At 38.0% G+C, this 18,902-nt stretch overlaps 1 protein-coding gene across 1 annotated transcript in view; it reads left to right on the top strand.

Moving 5' to 3' along the window:
- ROBO1 (roundabout guidance receptor 1) overlaps nucleotides 1–10,724 on the top strand; it is a 402,854-nt gene extending 392,130 nt beyond the window's left edge. The window contains exons 27-29 of the mRNA XM_082624948.1: nucleotides 552–860; nucleotides 7,624–7,817; nucleotides 9,059–10,724. Coding sequence (XP_082481074.1) covers nucleotides 552–860; nucleotides 7,624–7,817; nucleotides 9,059–9,073 — 518 coding nt within the window. The 3' untranslated portion in view covers nucleotides 9,074–10,724. The remainder of the gene's footprint in view (nucleotides 1–551; nucleotides 861–7,623; nucleotides 7,818–9,058) is intronic.
- The last annotated feature ends 8,178 nt before the right edge of the window (nucleotides 10,725–18,902 follow it).

The following is an 18,902-nucleotide window of genomic DNA, read 5'->3' on the forward strand; positions in this document are numbered from 1 at the left end:
GTAGTATAAACAACACTGAACCAAAAGTAAGAATTTGGGGGCATTAGTCCTGGTTCTGATCATATTTACCTTTAAGATTGGAAAATAACTTAAGATCTATGTGTTTGAGTTTCCCTATCTATAAAAGGAGAAAGGATTCAGGGTGGATTAGGGATGGCAAATAGGTCTCAACTCAAGTGCCAGCCTCAGTCAATTTGAAGTGATTGCCTCAAGTGTAAGTGTATCCATGTAGAATCAGCAACATTACACTGAAATCAATTAGGAAAATTTGCCATGGTTGCAGTAGAGAAAGTTATGGCATACATACCCATGGTAGCCATCCCAAGACCAGATAACCTCTAAGTCCCAGCTCTATGACTCAATATTCCTGTGCTAGATAAAAATGAGAGTACATTAAAATTGTTGGTCATCTTACTCCTTGGTTGCCTTCAGTTGTTCCAGTTCATTTAAGATATATTATCTCACAGTTGAATGGGACTCTAATGGCAATGCTTATGTTGACAATTTTATAAGTGGCAAACTTTTACAGTATTTTAAATATTTCTTTTTAGATCTTCCACCTCCTCCTGTGCCACCTCCTGCTATAAAGTCACCCACTGCCCAATCCAAGGCACAGCTGGAGGTACGACCTGTAATGGTGCCAAAACTCCCTTCCATAGAAGCAAGAACAGACAGATCATCAGAGAGAAAAGGAGGCAGTTACAAGGGGAGAGAAGTATTGGATGGAAGACAAGTTGCTGAAATGCGACCAAATCCAGGTGACCCCAGAGAAGCACAGGAACAACAAAATGATGGGAAAGGACGAGGAAACAAGGCAGCAAAACGAGACCTTCCACCAGCAAAGACTCATCTCATCCAAGGTACTGATTTAGTCAAGCAGCCAATAAATACAGATTGAACATGTTTGCATGGTACTCTGCTAGGTTCTTTAGGATCCTGTGCAAAGGGTGAGATTTAGAAATTTGCTCCCTGTTGGAGGAGACAGGCATGCTCCCAGATAATTTGAATACAGTTAATTCTAATACATGACATATGCAAGTCTTCCTTGGAGAGGTGCCCACTGAGTTGAATTTTAAAGGAAAACATAATTTCCACAAGTTAAACAGGGAGAAGGGGATATCTGGCAAAGGAAATAAGTGGTGAAAAAATATGAAAGTGGGAAAGTGAATGTTTGGTGAATACTTATTTACAGTTTGGCTGGAGAATTAGATACTTGGGGCCAGGGACAAATGGTAAAAGATAAAACTTGAAAGGTGGTTTAGCCTGACTGGGAAGGCAGGGAATACTATTCTGAAGAGTCTGGGATTTATGATATGGGCAGTGGTGAGCCAGCCAAAAATCTGATCAAGAAATTACATAATCAGATTTGTGTTTTAAAAAAATAACTGACAACACTCTACAGTGAAGGAAGAGTCGGGAATTGGGTAGCTGAAAGTATCAGAACATTGCAAAATAATCTAGGTATAAAATATGAGGGCACTGAATTAAAACAGTTATGCAAATTAAAAGGAGAAACAAGCTACATAGGCATTTCAGAGGTAGACCTTATAGGACTTGGTGACTAATTGAATGTAAAAAAGTGAAATGAACTAATGGAGTAAAAGAAAAGTTACTAAGATGTTAACTAGACGGCCCTCTATGACTAGTGGAACATAATTGTATTAATAATGTAAAGAAGAAAGGGGAAAAGGATAAAAGTCTTGTGGAAAATAACTTCAGTTATGAATGGATTAAGGTACCGACAAGAACACAGATATGAAGAAAATCAATAAGAACTTAGAGAACTAAGTTTAAAGATCAGGAGAAAGGTTGTAGGTAGAGAGTGGATTTTAGAACCAGCAACACAGAGGTGAAAATTGTTGGAACTACAAAAGCTAAATTATCAGCAGGGATACAGTAGATAATGTTTAACAATCAGTTCTCTGGAAAGAAAACAAAACAAACCTCCAGTTTGTAGCCATTTGCTTACTTCTGTTGTGTAATTACTCCCAAAATGGCTAGTTTCAAGCTACTAATATGAAATCAGTGTGTGTGGAGTTGGGAGGGGATGTGTACAGTGAGCTCTTACGAGAACACTTGAGCTCTCTCCAACACACCACAGTCAGAGATGATTGTATTTAAAGGTTACCCATGGGGAGAGGGAAAGGGGGAGGGGCAGGATAGGGATGGGGAATAAAGAGGTACAACTACTATGTATAAAATAAATACGCTACAAGAATATATTGTACAGCACAGAGAATATAGCCATTACTTTAAGTAGAGCCTAATCTATAAAAATATTGAATCACTCCATTGTACACCTGAAACTAATATAATGTTATAAATCAACTACACTTCAATAAAAATACATACATACATACATACATACATACATGTTCGGGAGAGGGACATTCTACATAGAAACTGAGGTGGATCCACCCAGTGATATAAAATAATCAAGCTATCCAAGCTAGAAAGAATAGTATCCTAGAAAGAATGGAGATAGAAATTTTAAGATAGGAAGGAATATAAAATGCCACAGAAGTGAAAGGTGGGTGTGAATGGGGGTGCGGGGTGAGAGAATGGGTGGAGGACACACAGATTTTACAAAATGTTTTTTGTGGGTGGTATTTAAAAGAACTGTTTTCAGTGGAGTAGTCAGAATAGAATCCTGCCTGTAGGGGGCTGGAAAGTGAATGGAAGTTGTGGAAGGGGGGTGATGAGTATGGGCTCTTTGCAGAAGGTTGGGAAGGAGAAGAGAGGTCTAGGTAGGGTTTGACAGGAAGGCAGAATCTGTGAAAATGTTTTAGGATAGTGTATTTGCACATTATTATAGAATAAGGAGAAGAAACTATTTAGGCAGAAGAGATACGAGAAAAGGAAGGTGATTGATGAAGGAATCAGGAAAGAATGAAGGGGCAATGAATCTTAGAAGGCTGTAAGTGCACTTTAACTACAACTGTATTTTCAAAGCTGTACTTTGGTAAGATTAGACATCAATCTATTGTTCTATTTACTATGGGCATCTGGTCATTAGCAGCTTCCTTTCAATATGGAAGACAGTTTCATTTTGTTCTGTGACAGAAGCCTGAATCCCTCATCCAGGCATGGACTCAGCCGTGAAGTGATGGTAACGCTGTGCATTCCTATGTGACCGCAGAGTACTTGGTGACATCACCACAATCTGAAGTTTGAAAAACTTTGCTTATTTTTATCAGTTAAGCCAAGGTGATCTGAACTTTGAACTTTGTGTGATTATACTCCGAGTAGTGATTCATAAATTATGAAATTTATGTCTGGCCTGAAAGTGCAGAGCAATTGTCTGCTCACAGGCAACCTTCCTCCAAAGTAAGCTCAATTCTTCAGGAGAAAATTTCACAACTCAGAAAGATCTTGGTGTATGCAGAATTAGAACAAAGAGATGAAATTATTTTTACGTGTCTTTTAAAGATCATTTCTGTGCATTGCTATAATTTTAACCTTCATAATGCAATTAACATTATTTATAATAAAAGAGGCTCCCTGATTTACATGTGTAACAAATGGTTATTTTTAATTAAGGAGAGTGGTCTTCTAGACTTCAAGGTCTGATATTTTTGCTGACATTTATCTCAGTTAGTTCAATTTATTTCTACATATATCAAACATCTACTGTGTTATTAAACATTGTACTAGTTCTGAGATTTATGTGGAAACATGAACCTTGACCTCAAGGAGCTTATAGTCAGAGAGGGAGACAGGTAATCTATAGATTCACAGGTACACTCATTTTTTTTTTTAACATTCTTATTGGAGTATAATCGCTTTACAATGTTGTGTTAGTTTCTGCTTTATAACAAAGTGAATCAGCTATACGTATACATATATCCCCATATCTCCTCCCTCTTGCATCTCCCTCCCACCCTCCCTATCCCACCCTTCTAGGTGGACACAAAGCACCAAGCTGATCTCCCTGTGCCATACAGCTGCTTCCCACTAGCTATCTATTTTACATTGGTAGTGTACATATGTGCATGCCACTCTCTCACTTCGTCCCACCTTACCCTTCCCCCTCCCTGTGTCCTCAAGTCCATTCTCTGCATCTGCATCTTTATTCCTGTCCTGCCCCTAGGTTCTTCAAAACCATTTTTTTTTTAGATTCCATATATATGTGTTAGCATACAGTGTTTGTTTTTCTCTTTCTGACTTACTTCACTCTGTATGACAGTCTCTAGTCCATCCACCTCACTACAAATAACTAAATTTCGTTCCTTTTTATGGCTGAGTAATATTCCATTGTATATATTTGCCAGATCTTCTTTATCCAGTCATCTGTCGATGGACACTTAGGTTGCTTCCATGTCCTGGCTATTGTAAATAGAGCTGCAATGAACATTGTGGTACATGACTCTTTTTGAATTATGGTTTTCTCAGGGTATATGCCCAGTTAATGTTTATGGTGCTATGATACTTGAGAGTCCAGAGAAGAGAAAACTAGCCCAGTCTTGTGGGAGATGGAATATAAAGAAAGACCTCTTGATCTTTCCTGGTGGAAATGACCCATAAGCTGAATGTCCAGGATGGATGGAATTTAGCTTAAGTAAGAAGAGTGGATAGATTGTTCTGGCAGAGAAAGTCAGCATGAAAAGTTGAGGTACATTGAGGAGGCTATAAGAAATTCACTATTACTAGACATTAAACATGGTAAAGTGGTAAAAATGAAGCTCTTGCGGTAAACGTAAGCTTAAATCAGAGAGAGCCTGTAGTTACTATAAAAGGAAGGTGGCTGAGTGAAGCCAGTTTAGAGGGAAATAACTTAAGAAGCAGAGACCTGTTAGAAGATATTTTCAACCCCCAGAAGAGATGTAGAGAATATAAACCAAGCGGTGGGAGCAGGGATGAGTGAGTGGGAAAATTCAAGAAACTTCTTAGAGTTAAAATCATCCTTACATGTTATATAGTTGAATATGTGGAAAAGATACATTTTAAGGGTTATGGGAAGGTTTGTTGGAAGAAAGGGAAGATCCTGAAATAATTCCAGTTTTCTGTCTTAGGTATCTTTTTTTTTTTTTTCTTTTGCGGTACGCGGGCCTCTCACTGCTGTGGCCTCTCCCATTGCGGAGCACAGGCTCCAGATGTGCAGGCTCAGTGGCCATGGCTCACAGGCCCAGCTGCTCCGTGGCATGTGGGATCCTCCCAGAACGGGGCATGAGCCCGTGTCCCCTGCATCGGCAGGCGGACTCTCAACCACTGTGCCACCAGGGAAGCCCCTGTCTTAGGTATCTTAATGATGAGTAATATGTCATTAGCTATATTAGGGAATACAAAAAGGGAAGAAATCTCAGAGAAGTGGACACGATGAAGTCAATCTTCAACATGTGGAATCTGAGGGACCCTCAAGAGGGAAGTGTTCAACCAGGCAGAGTTCAGGAAATATAAATTAATAACTCATCATGATGAGTTAAATAGTTAAGCCACTCATTCATTCAATCAGCCTACTTACTGATGGCCTATTATATGTCAAACTGAGAGTGTATCAGTACACAAAGCAGAGAAAAATATCTGCCCTCATGGCAGCTATATTCTAGAAAAGTTTACAATATGAGAGAATGGTTGAAATCACCCAGGGTGAGTGGAGAAAAATGTTTTTCTGTACACACAGATGCATGTGCACGTGCGCACGCTGGACCAAAAGTAGAAACCTGCAGGAAGGACATCAACATAAGGGCATCTGCATAAGAAGAACCCACAGAAGACTGGCCAGGAAGGATGGAGGGATATAGGAGCTAAGAGAGTAGTCATGTTTAAATTGATAGTGGTTTTCAGATGCAGGGCAGTGAGAAGTCCAGAGACGTAAGGGCTGAAGCATGATCAGCATTATCAAAGTCAACAGTGAATTTTCTCAGTTTCCTTGTAGTAATGTGGGCATAAGTAGGTTTCAGTGGGATACAAAGTGAATGGGAGTTGTGACGACCAATATGGAGTCCAGATTGCTTTTCAAGAAGCTTTGCTAAGCAATCAGTAGATAAAGTATTGAATTATGTAGAGCACAGACTTAGGGGAAAGTTTTTAGCAAACGAGATATTTTGTCATAATGTAGTCTGTCAAAAACTAAATTCAGTAGAAAAAGGTGGAGGAAACAGGGACTGAAGATGAAGATCACAGAGGACCAAGTGCCGTGAAGCTAGGGTGCAGGTGTAGTGGTCCACATGGACTGGGAAACCCCAGAGAGTCAGAAGTCTGCATCAGGAATTAAAGTTGTGATGAATAGAACAGGAGAAAGGTATCATCAGGATGGACTGCACAGGCTACATAACTCGATTGCTTGGCCCTCACAAGAGGAGGCTGTTTTTGTGGAGGAGCAGTGATTTAGAGCTGGTGTTAGTGAGCTAAAGGCAAACCTTCCTCCTTCCACCGCAGGGAACTGCAGTGGAAACGTTAGGGGAAATCAGATTTCATCCAGGCATTGTGGGCCGTAGAGGAAGCTTCTAGAGGGAAAACAAAAGGGCATGAGGAAGAGGTTTTGTCTTGCTTTGTTTTTATGTGTTTGGTGTCCAAAGGGTAGCATGGATAGGCTTTGGAGAGAAGCGAGCAGTTGGAAGATGCATCAATAGATGCAGCACCAAATTTAAAGCAGTAAGGAGATAGAAATTCAGGAGACAGCACTTAACTGGAGTGGCTTGCTTATTTATTTATTTATTGGCTGCGTTGGGTCTTCATTGCTGCACACAGGCTTTCCCTCTAGTTGCGGCGAGCGGGGGCTACTCTTCATTGCAGTGCACGAGCTTCTCATTGCAGTGGCTTCTCTTGTTGCGGAGCACAGGCTCTAGGCGCGTGGGCTTCAGTAGTTGTGGCACTCGGGCTCAGTAGTTGTGGTTCACGGGCTCTAGAGCACAGGCTCAGTAGTTGTGGCGCACAGGCTTCATTGCTCCACGGCATGTGGGATCTTCCCGGACCAGGATCGAACCCGTGTCCCCTGCGTTGGCAGGCGGATTCTTAACCACTGCGCTACCAGGGAAGTCCCCTGGAGTGGCTTGTTTTTTGAAGCTAGCAATGATGTCAGGCTTTTGAGAGTCAGGGTTTCACAATTTTAAATATGATGTTGAAATGGTGGTTGGCATCTAGGAAGTGAATCCGGGCTTGGCGGCTCTGTTTTGGTGATTCAAGAAGACTGGGCTTTTTTTCTATCAATGCCTTATAATTCCTTCATAATTTACACAGGGACATATTATAATGTCACACTTGTTTTCACATCAACACTAGCAGCTCCTCTGAGTGTAGATACTATTATCACTTTTTTAGAAAAGTTGAAACTACAGCCTAAAATAATGGGAGATCACATAGTGAAGGATAGAACTGGAAGCCATGTCTGACTCCAGATTTGGGTTCCCTCTTTTAAGGATTTTGAACTCAAGTGAATTTGAGGTAGACAAGAGCTTATGAGTAGAATCAACCAAAATCCCAACCACTACTAGGAAAACATCAAGGTTGTTATTTTCATTTTCAAAAGACATTGCTGCCTTGTTCATTACTGTTATAAAATGTCCTCATTTATTTTTCAGAAACACTGATGTTTCCCCATTCAGAATTATAGACACAAGTGACACATTATACAATGAAATGTACAGTGGTGTTCATATGCACTTATTATATTTCATTACACAGAGGATATTCTACCTTACTGTAGACCTACTTTTCCAACATCAAATAATCCCAGAGATCCTAGTTCTTCAAGCTCAATGTCATCAAGAGGATCAGGAAGCAGACAAAGAGAACAAGCAAATGTAGGTCGAAGAAATATTGCAGAAATGCAAGTTCTTGGAGGATATGAAAGAGAAGATAATAATGAAGAATTAGAGGTATCTATACTTTTTTTCAAGTTTCCCAACATTAGACTAGTTTTTCTATCAGTCTCAAAGTTAAAAACATCCATCAGTCTACAGAAATGTTACTGTGTCATCACAAACCCTGTCACTGATGCCAGCAACTGAAATTCTGAGAATTTAACGATTTTTTTGAAATGTGTTCCAAAGTTTTAAATGGTAATAACAGCTTCTTTTTAGGTCTTAGGGTTCATATTTATCTGCAGCTATTCACATGGGAAATATATATGACAAAAATGTTGTTAGGATATAAGAACTGTTGATCTAGATAATTATGATTCATAATATTACAGTAGGTTATAAAAACCCAGTAAAGTGACAGAGTTATCAGGTGTGAGTGAGGGTGTTTTGCCTGTGTTACCTACCACCCTACTGATCACTGGGGTTAATCAGGATGATCTGGCTAACTCTTTCATCTTCAGTCTTTTGAAAATGGACACCTGATACTTGACACTGACCTTCCCAATCTTCTTGAGACAAAGACACACTCCTTTGTTGGAATCTATAGGTAGTGTTTTAAGATAGAGTTGAAAGTAAATCACATCATATTATAAAATCATCTCCTGTTTTAAAGATTGTGTTTTCATCATTTAATAAAAAAACAAGTTGGGGACAAATTTATCTTCTTACAAATATATTTAATCTCAAGCAGATTGTTTGAGTGTTAAACTAAAACTTTTTATAATAGAAGATGAAAAATTATAACTAATTATGTCAAATTGAATTTTCTATAATGCCCAATATATCAATATTTTAATTTTGAGGTTTGGAATAAGAAGGCTTCCCTTTTGCAAATGCTGTTAGAAAAGTTTTTTTTTAGGTTTTTAGTTGTTTTTCTTTAGAAGAGCCCTTTTGGGGAAAAAAGTCATCATAGACAACCTACTACTTAAAACCAATAAAAATTGAGCTATAATGTTGAGTTGAGGCTGAGGGAGTAGAGAACTTGGCCTCTTCCTTCTCCTCTCACCCTGTGCCACACCTGCCAACACCCAGACACTGTGTGGAACACAGTTTAGTACTTGTTAGAGAACTATTAGATTTGCTATCAAAACCAGCTAAAACTGACAAATTAATATGTTGCCATGAGCACTTTCTAGTGTAGCTAGGGAATGAATGAAGAAACACAAACTGTAAGAATAAAAGCATATAAATAAATATGAAACAGGACAATACTCTAAGATTTATTTTAAAATTTAACAAGAACTGATCTCTTACAGGAAACTGAAAGCTGAAGACAACCAGAGAGGCTTGTGAGATCTAATGTGAAAGTTATCACTCAAGATGCCTCGTGTCTGATGACATATGACGCCAGATAAAATGTTCAGTGCAATCAGAGTGTACAAATTGTCGTTTTTATTCCTCTTATTGGAATACCATTTTTTTAAAAATTTATTGGGGTTTTATTGTTGTTGTTTGATCCCTATCCTTACGAAGAACCTCCCTATTCCCCTCACTGTTGGAACAAATCATTACACCTTGCTTCCAGCAAGGGAAGTATTTGACTTCTTGCTTCAGTCATCAGCCAGCAGGAGAGAACAAAACAGTTCTTTTGCATTTTGCCCCTGAGATGTGGCATTGCACTGCTTATATACCAAGCCAATTTACAGCAAAATATTGATCAAAGATACAAAGTTGACTAATCAACCTCATGTCAAGGGCTCTCAAGATATAATCTTTCTATAACCAACTGCTAATGCAAACTAAAACATAACTTCATTTTAACATGATTTTAAAATCAGTCTTTCATACCACCCTCTGCTGGGAGAAAAAAAAAACATAGCAAATGCAGAACAACCACAAACAATTTGAATGGGGTAGAAACATTGTAAATATATACTCTTTGCAACCCCTGGTGGTACTTTACTTTGTCTTCATTTCAATCATTGAAGTATATTCTTATTGGAAATGTACTTTTGGATAAGTAGGGGTAAGCCAGTTGGATCTCTGGTTGTCAAGTCATTGTCATAAGTCAGCCTAGCAAAAACCTTGTTCTATTTTTCAATCAAAAAGCAATTATAAATGCATATTACAAACAAATGGATGTTTTTAATGACCAATTGAATAAGGACATCCCTATCTTAACTGGCCTAAATTTCTTCTGGTAGTGTCAGTTCAACTTTCAGAAGTGCCACTTAAGGAAGTTTGATTTTTGTTTTTGTAATGCACTGTTTTTAATCTTTTTTTTTTTTTTTGGTTTTAAAAGCACAATCACTAAACTTTATTTGTAAACCATTGTAACTATTAACCTTTTTTGTCTTCTTGAAAAAAAATGTTGAGAAGCGTTTTTAACCTGTTTTGTTAATGCTCTATGTTTGTATTTGGAATATTTGAATGATGACAGATGGTGAAGTAACGTGCATACTTTATTGTGGGCCATGTATGCAATGGTTCTTACTTTTCCTGGACTTAAAGAAGAAAAGGTTTAAGTTTGTTGTGGCCAATGGTGAAACTTACAAGATTTCCCTATAAGCTCAAATAGAGGCATTACTTGCTTTGAATTGCCAAATGATGCCCTCTGACTGTAGATTTTTATGATCCTTTTTTTGTCATTATATAAATTTCATTGACTTTATAATTGGTGCTATTGAAGAAAAAAAATTTACATTTATTCAAATATAGGTATCAGACCTGACCCCACTGGAAAACAAAGCCAAACAAAACTGAACCACAAAAAAAGCTGGTGTTCACCAAAAACTAAGTGTGTTCATTTAGGTAATTGAAATTTACATAGAAAAGGTGTGCAGTACTAAGGGAACAATCCATGTGATTAATGTTTTCATTATGTTCATGTAAGAAGCCTCTTATTTTTAGCCATAATTTTGCATACTGAAAATCCAATAATCAGAAAAGTAATTTTGTCACATTATTTATTAAAAATGTTCTCAAATACATCATTCTTTCTTGTGTTGATTTCTTTTTTTTTGCATTGTGTTATCAAATGTATTCCATTTAATCACAGAGTTGTGCTGTCTTAACATGTCACCACTGTATTATCAAATGCATAAAAATTCTTTTATGAACAGCCAGGTTTTACTTGTAACAAAAAATTCTCATTTTGCTTTTCTGAAATTAAAGATATAAGATGAATCATAAACTAAAAGTTAGTCATTTAATCAGAGAGTAGCTTTGTCATTATTAAAAATGCACTAAAATGTTTATGTGTATGAATATGAATTTCAGTTAACCTATTTCTGAAATAGGATTCAACTATGATAAATCTGATTTGTAAAGTTTGGACTACTTATGTTTTGTCAACAAGAAAATTATGTAAATCCAAAAGGTTTATCAGTAATTATCTGCTTTCTGGTTACAAATATATGTGAAAATTTGAGAATACAATACCTATCATATACCAGGTTGCATATTATTGTTCATTAGATTAAAGTTAGCATATTCAGTTATTCAACTTTAGATGAATGAAGTGGGAATCGTGTCTTGGAAGTTCCTAGAGCAATAGAATTTAATGAAAGTTTTTTTCCTATGACTTATACATTGCTAAATTTTGTGTTGATCATACTTTGAAAATATGGAAAAAATGGGGATGATAATTTGAAATTTAATTTTATAGAAATGAAGTAAGCGCCAGCACCTACCTAGAGATGAACAGGTCCATAGGTCAAGAAGTCAGTTTCCAAGCTATATCAAAGAAAAAAATTTGGAGAGATATGTTTATGGCCTAACTTTTCTTTTTCTTTTGGTGAGTTGACTAAAATTAAGTTAGTCTCTCTTTTGTAGTATATGATATACATACAAATTATGTGTATCAGAGGGCCTGAGTTTGACTCCCAGTTTTGTCATGGGCTGTGTTTCCTTGGACATATCACTTAACCTCTAAGGTTCAGGTACTTCACCTGTAAATTCAATAATACCTACCTCATGGAGCTATTGTCATGATTTACTGAATTCATGTGTATGACGTGGACTCTGTAAACCTCGAAAACAATATAAGATATTGTTGTATTTATGAACTGAAATCATTGCACACATGCTATCTCCACTTTTCACACATAGGTTGTTCCCCGTAACCTGCAAAGAATTTTTCTAAAAAGGCCAAAAAGTAAGTGTGGTTCAAGGATGGGGGTGGCTCCATTTCCGGTGAGTAAAATTCACAGTGAAATACCTAATTGTGGGATAAATTCTTGGTGTTTTAACTTGTTTCCTTGCTTTTGAATTCCTGAGGGTAAGATATGGCATTTTCAGCATGTATTTCACAATTCAGGGGCGTAAGCATATGACTTGAGGTCTCAATGACTAGACTTAGTGTCTATTTTGGGTTGCTGTTCCAACTAGGGGCAGAAAATACTGTCTTAATGCCAGGGGAAATCAATTATATCTTTCTCGGTCACTCTGGATATAGAGTCTGGATCTTCTCCTTTCTTCCCTCTCTACAGGGTGGTGTCAGAATTTCAGAGGCTGTCTTCATGTGTAGAAAGTGTATGGGGTCAGATGGTAGGGGCTTTGGCATTCTTGCTATTGTCCAAGTTTCCAGTGGTCTCCGTTTGTCAGAACCTTTACTCTGCATCCTCCTCTCCCCAAGCTCAACAACCCTCATTACCTGCTGACCCTCTCCTAAGCCTTTTGATGTAGGTTGGGTGTAGGGGACCCAGAATGGGACTTTTGTATGCTCTTCCATGCCGTCTGGGGCTCTGGAGACTGGGGTGTGGGGGCCCTTCCTCAGGCCCTCACACCATATCACTGTCTCCTAAACTGCTTGTCACCTGTGGGCTGCGTGCTTTGGGAGAGGGAATGGCAGCTACTTCTGCTTTATGAAGAAAAAAGCCTTGGTTCCAGATCCAGACAAGCTGTGCTTGAGTTTCGGCCCCTCAAATTATTAGCTGTGTAAACCACCGTTTAAGGTACTTAATGAATCTATGCCTTAATCTTAAAATGGTGATATTAATATAATTAATAATACCTACCTTACAAGGTTGCTGGGATTAAATGAGTTGATATACGTAAAGCATATAGTAAATGCCCAATATTTATTGGGCAATACCTGCTGCCTCTTTGGTGTTCAACTGGGAAAAGCCTCATAGGTCGCTTTACTTTCAGATTCCCCAAGCCCAAGTGGACTAGAAGGTGAGAGGGCACAGGAATCAGAAACCTCAGTGACACACTCGCCATATTTAGTTCCCTCACCTCCTATTTAATTCTCTCTTCCAAGTGAGATGGAAAGGGAGGGAGAAAGAGAGAGGGAGAGAGACAGAGATACTGAGAGAGAAAAAGGGAGGGAGAGAGAGAGAAGAAAGAAAAGAGGGAAGGAAGCAGAGAGGGAGAAAAAGTATCATGCATATGGCTTGTATGCCAGGTCTTTGGTTTGCAAGACCTTATCTCTTGCCAGTCAGCCTTCTCTCTGCTACAGATTTCAAAAATCTATTTTGAAACCCAAAAGAGAGTGTTGAATTGCTTTTCTGTGGTAACCATTCCTTTGCATTTCTCTGGTAACCATCTCAGGGCGGTATATATAGAAAGCCCTCTCAGCTACCTCAAGTTGGGTGGGATAGCAGGAAATACCTTATAACAGGTGCAGCTTCTGTTAATATTTCAAAAGATAATCTTGCTACAAAAGATAAAAGAAAACATTAAACAAGGAGGTTATTCTTTAAAAACAGAAATATCTTTTCTCAAATTCTAATTTTCTCAGCTTATTTCAAGAAAATTTAGCAGAGAGAAATTAAATGTTGAAAAAATAAGGATTTGGCAACATAGTAAATGGAATATTGAGCATGAGAGTGTAAAGATCATTTTAGTGTCAAAAAGTTTTAGGGAAGTTTTCTCCAGAGATATATGGACATTGCCCTTTTTCTTTTTGCAAAGGTGTCTGTATTAAGACACTCAACGAATAGCTTTAAGGACCTTGTATTTTTGGAACCCTACGTGTAGTTTCTGTTTTGGTAGTGATGCTCAAGTTTTGTTTGGTTTGGTTTTTTCCATATATGAACACACGCCACCTGCAAAGTCCAGTGCTTTCTCATTAAGGCCACATTTCTGTCTGTAACACACCAAATACCCCAAGCATATCATTTTCATCAGCGTTTTCGTTTTTATTATTCCCTCGTCTTTATAAAATGACAAAACACAAAATATTCAAGTAGCGCTACAAAGAGAGATGCCAACACTGCCAAATTGAACTGTTTGCTTAGCACCTACCTGTCAGCTGTAAAATTCTGAATTTAGTGGTTTAAAGAAGTTAACCCACAACTAACAAAAATGTAGAGTATATGGAAATGGAATGTAAGGAATTAGAGATCTTGGGCTTAAAAATAAAAGATTTGCTCATATTCAGAATACAAGCATAAAATTAGTTTGAAATAGTAAATTGACTTTTTAATCAAATCCTAAACATTTTTTGGTTGTTCCCTTCAAAGGTTGCCTGAGGAAACAAATGTTGCTTTATGCTTCAAAAGTTAGATAATCCTTTATTATGAAAATGTCTTATTCGTAACAACAAACTAGACTAATTAGCACTTTGAGTGCTATTAAAATAGTTGAAAAAGTTATATTCTTTTTCTTTCTTTTTCTTTCCCTTATTCCCTATTTTGAACATTAGTGAGAGGAAAGATAACAAATGAGTATTTAAAAAATATTTTCAAAAATTCTTGTTCTCCAGAGACACTAAGCCTATGTTTCTCAAAGTGATGTTCATGGATATGTCTTCTGGTTGTCAATGTAAATTCCTGATTCCTGTTCTGATTCTGCTGAATCGGAATCCCAGCAGGCAAGACCTAATGATTTACATTTTGGAGACAATCCCAGGTAATTTTATGTTAAAACAAAAAAAAGTTTGAAAGCCACTTATCCTAACATATCAAATGTAAGTTTCATTGTAATATATCTGTGTCTTACAACCACTTGCTGTCAGGCAACAGTTATGATGTATTGGGTTGGCCAAAAAGTTTGTTTGGGTTTTTCTATACGATCCTACAGAAAAACCCGAACGAACTTTTTTGGTCACCCCAATAGTTTTCATTGCCTGCTATTAAAAAACATGCCTCATACAAACAGACAGTGAGCATGTGTCCAACTTCACTAATAAGGGAATCAGTGGAAAGACAAAGAGCATTTGAAGACCAGTTGTGGAAGAAACAAATATGATTGCTAAGTTAGCAAGCATAACATTAATATCTTTACAGAGCCAGAGAATCATAGCACCTCTTATTCTTTAGGTTAAATAATCACTAACCTTCATAACTACATGAAATCTGCACCTTTATCATTTGAATTAGTAAAAAATATACTTTGACATTTTACGTCCCCCCCCCCCTTAAATCAGATGAGAATTAAACAGTGACTTAGCCTTATCTGTGGTTCCCCAGAGGCAGAACTTGTGAAAAAGACTTAGGTGCTGTTTATTTAGGAAGTAATTTCAGTAAATGGGAATGTGAGGAGAACAAGAGGAGAAGTCAATATCTGTTCTTTAAAGTATGTGAAGTTGCCTCCAGGGGGACCCTACTAGCTCCTCCAAAAATCATACAGAATTCCTTCCAGAATCCTTCACAGAAGGAGGCAAGCCTAGAAGTTCATCAGTTTGTTCCTGCTTCTGCCTTGATTGTAGGCTGCTTGTGGGGTAGGGGTGGAGTGGCATGAGGTGGAGTGGGGTGTGGGATTTATCTCCCAGGCATTAGTGAGCAGACCAAGTGGGAGTAGAAGACCCTGGGGCAGATAGTGGACACGAATATGGCAGGTGTTTGAGATGGGAAGGTGCCAAGATGACGTGAGTCTGAACTCAAAAGGAACTGTCGCAGGGGAGTCCTCAAAGCCATATACTAAAAGCAGGATTATTGGGAAATGTTTTAGCATGGTAGCAAAAATTAAGCAATCATCAATTTACTTTTTCTAAATTAAAGATAAATTTTCTTTCATACTGTGAATATATGAAATTAGTCCTTGGTGTTTATACTACTTTCACATTGGTGGAGTTCTTACCAATTACCAATTGTTAATACTATGGGTGTTGAGTTTAACTGACATTTAACATATTCTGAAAAAGTTTACACTATCATCATTGAAACAAAAAAAAAGCAAAAAAGTATGGAAACAGCAGTTAGACATGAACTGAATCATTAGAATAACTATGAGCATTTTCTAACAATGCAATAAGCTTTACAGTACCACAATAATTAATTAAAGTTGTGTCATACACACACAATGCAAATAAATGCAGGTAAAATTATCAAATACCTCAGAAAAACATGAAATATCACGCAAAGTTGGGGGTGGTGTGAACAATTTGTGTCTGTGAGATTATCATTGAGGCACTGTTTCATTAACTACAATTGGTAGCATTTTCACAGTGGAATATAAAGATCTTCAAATCAATGGAGTCTTACATTTGATGAATTATTGTAACATTTATACAAACCCATTGTCTTAAATAAATTGGGCTTGAAATATTTACTTGGATTTGGTACTTTTTTTCATTCCAATCTTTGGCATAATCAGTAACTCCACACGTTAAGACTGAAGCTGCACTTTGAGGTTTTAGAAATTATTCTTGCATTTGAATAAAGCTCTGAGTTCTTTAATTTCAAGTAAAGCAGAGCTTTCAATGCCTCCTACTTAAGTGATTTCTACAACCTGCTCAGCTTCAGGAAGTAACGAAACTAACCTGGACAAGCAGGGCTGCTGTCCCCAACCTGCACCTCGGGGATCTCCTGCACTTTGAAGTGCCTTCCTAGACGCTTTTTTTTTTTTTTTTTTTTTTCCGTACGCGGGCCTCTCACTGTTGTGGCCTCTCCCGTTGCGGAGCACAGGCTCCGGATGCGCAGGCTCAGCGGCCATGGCTCACGGGCCCAGCCGCTCCGCGGCATATGGGATCCTCCCAGACCGGGGCACGAACCCGTATCCCCTGCATCGGCAGGCGGACTCTCAACCACTGCGCCACCAGGGAGGCCCCCTAGACGCTTTTTAAATCCTCCTCCAGTGCCTAAGTCTGGTCAGGGTGGACAGTGCCTTAAGGCTGGGTTCTGGGACCAACATGGGCCCAGGTCTCCTGCTCGTGAGCTCCATACCCAAGGAGCTGCAGAATCCAGATTTGTATCTATCGGGTTCCTTCTGGGGCCCTGCAGCTGGCCCCTGGTTCCAGGAGGGCTGCCTGGTTAGTGGATTGCTACCATTGGCTGTCACTTTTTTTTCATAAGATTGAGTGAGCTTGTGTTGCCAAAAGGGTACTGATGTGCCTGATTTGAGGTGACTTAAATTGTTTATAAAACAGAGGTTCTGCAAAATATTTGCCCTGGCTGCCATACTAAGGAAACCCTGAAATTAGGAAAAAGATATATTTTTAAACCAGCCTAATAAAAACCTGAGTTTTTATACGGAATGACTATTTAATAGACTGCCTTATGTTTTTCACAGTGTGGGAGTTTAGATACACAGTATCTTACCTATGTGTTCTCTGTAAAGGTTATGTGTAAATCATCCCTAAAATGCCTTTTCATTTTGTGTGTAAGAGTCTTCATGTTGTTCCTGTGATTTTAGAGGGGAGGCAGTGATAGTAAATTGAATTAATGGTTCTTTATATAAATCCTGTTTTCAAACCTACAAGTCACAATTATGTAACATGTTGGTAAGGGCTTGGAGAGTGACAGGCATTGGAATAGCTACTATGGGGAATACCATAGGAAGTAAATTATGAATAAATAGTTCATGGGGAAAAAATTGACTCACTTATTGTGTACCTGCTATGATTTAAATATATAATCAGATTAAAATTTTGCCACAATTGTTTTGAAAGGGCTAGGCTTAACCCCTTGACAGATAAGGAAACCAAGATTTTGAAAGACTAAAAAATGTGATGAAATTCTCAGGAGGGAGACATAAACAGAGTATAGATATGAATCCAGCTTTAAAACTCCTTCTATTTCTAGGAAACAAAACTGCCCCTTAGGAATGAGAAACTTGTGAATAAAATTTAAAAACAATACCCAACTTTCTTTATTTCATTAATTATAACTGAAATGGAGAAAAAATGGCATCTGTGTTGGAAGTAGGAAGATGCGTGGATGCTAAATGTTCTGTGCTGTTGGCACCAAATATTTAAAAGCTCCATTATCTTTAATTAATATATAAATCTCAAAATATTGCTTAGGCTCCAAAGGTGATTTTTAAAAATAAGAAATTATAAATGATAATTTCTAAAACATAACGACTGTGTGTGTAGTTGTAGATATAGATATATAGACAGATAGAGGTATATATAGATATATACAGGATATGAATCCCATATTAACATTCCCCAAATTAAAGGACTTTAACAATCTGACAGAAAACCAACTGAACCTTCCAAGAACACATACCTTGGGACTTCCCTGGTGGCGCAGTGGTTAAGAATCTGCCTGCCAATTCAGGGGACACGAGTTTGAGCCCTGCTCCAGGAAGATCCCACATGCCTCAGGGCAACCAAGCCCATGCACCACAACTACTGAACGGGCGTGCCACAACTACTGAGCCTGCGTGCTGCAACTATTGAAGCCCGCGTGCCTAAAGCCCGTGCTCCGCAACAAGAGCAGACACTGGAATGAGAAGCCTGTGAACTGCAACGAAGAGTAGCCACTCGCAGCAACTAGAGAAAGCCCGTGTGCAGCAACGAAGACCCAGCGCAGCCAAAAAGAAAAAACAAAACAAAACAAAGAACACATACCTTTGTTTTATAAAACAATTTGGGAAGTTGCTCAAGGCCATACAATATTACTTTTTAAGTTGAATTTTTAATTGCTTTGCCCAACTCAGCAATCCCTGCCTCTCTGTGGGAAAGAGAAATCTTTTGGGGAGGTTTTAACATTTTTTTTAATCTGCCTTTTTTAAATGGGCTAAGACATTTATTATAAGTAAGATAGCTCACCATTTTGAATGCTTGAGTACTTTGGGGAAAAATAAGTCAAGAAAAATAATAAATTACTTTGACTAATAATGCACCTATGCATAAGATTAGCATATATTCGGAAGTTAATATATTTATCTGGATGATTTACTATCAACTGCCATTAATTAAGCCCCACATGTTTCAGGTGTGCATAATTAAACAATCATTTTGAAAAAACTTGATTTCTTATCCTGCTA

The sequence above is a fragment of the Mesoplodon mirus genome (genome assembly GCF_964341445.2).
Source record: "Mesoplodon mirus genome assembly, chromosome: 6".
Taxonomy (NCBI): Eukaryota; Metazoa; Chordata; class Mammalia; order Artiodactyla; family Ziphiidae; genus Mesoplodon; species Mesoplodon mirus.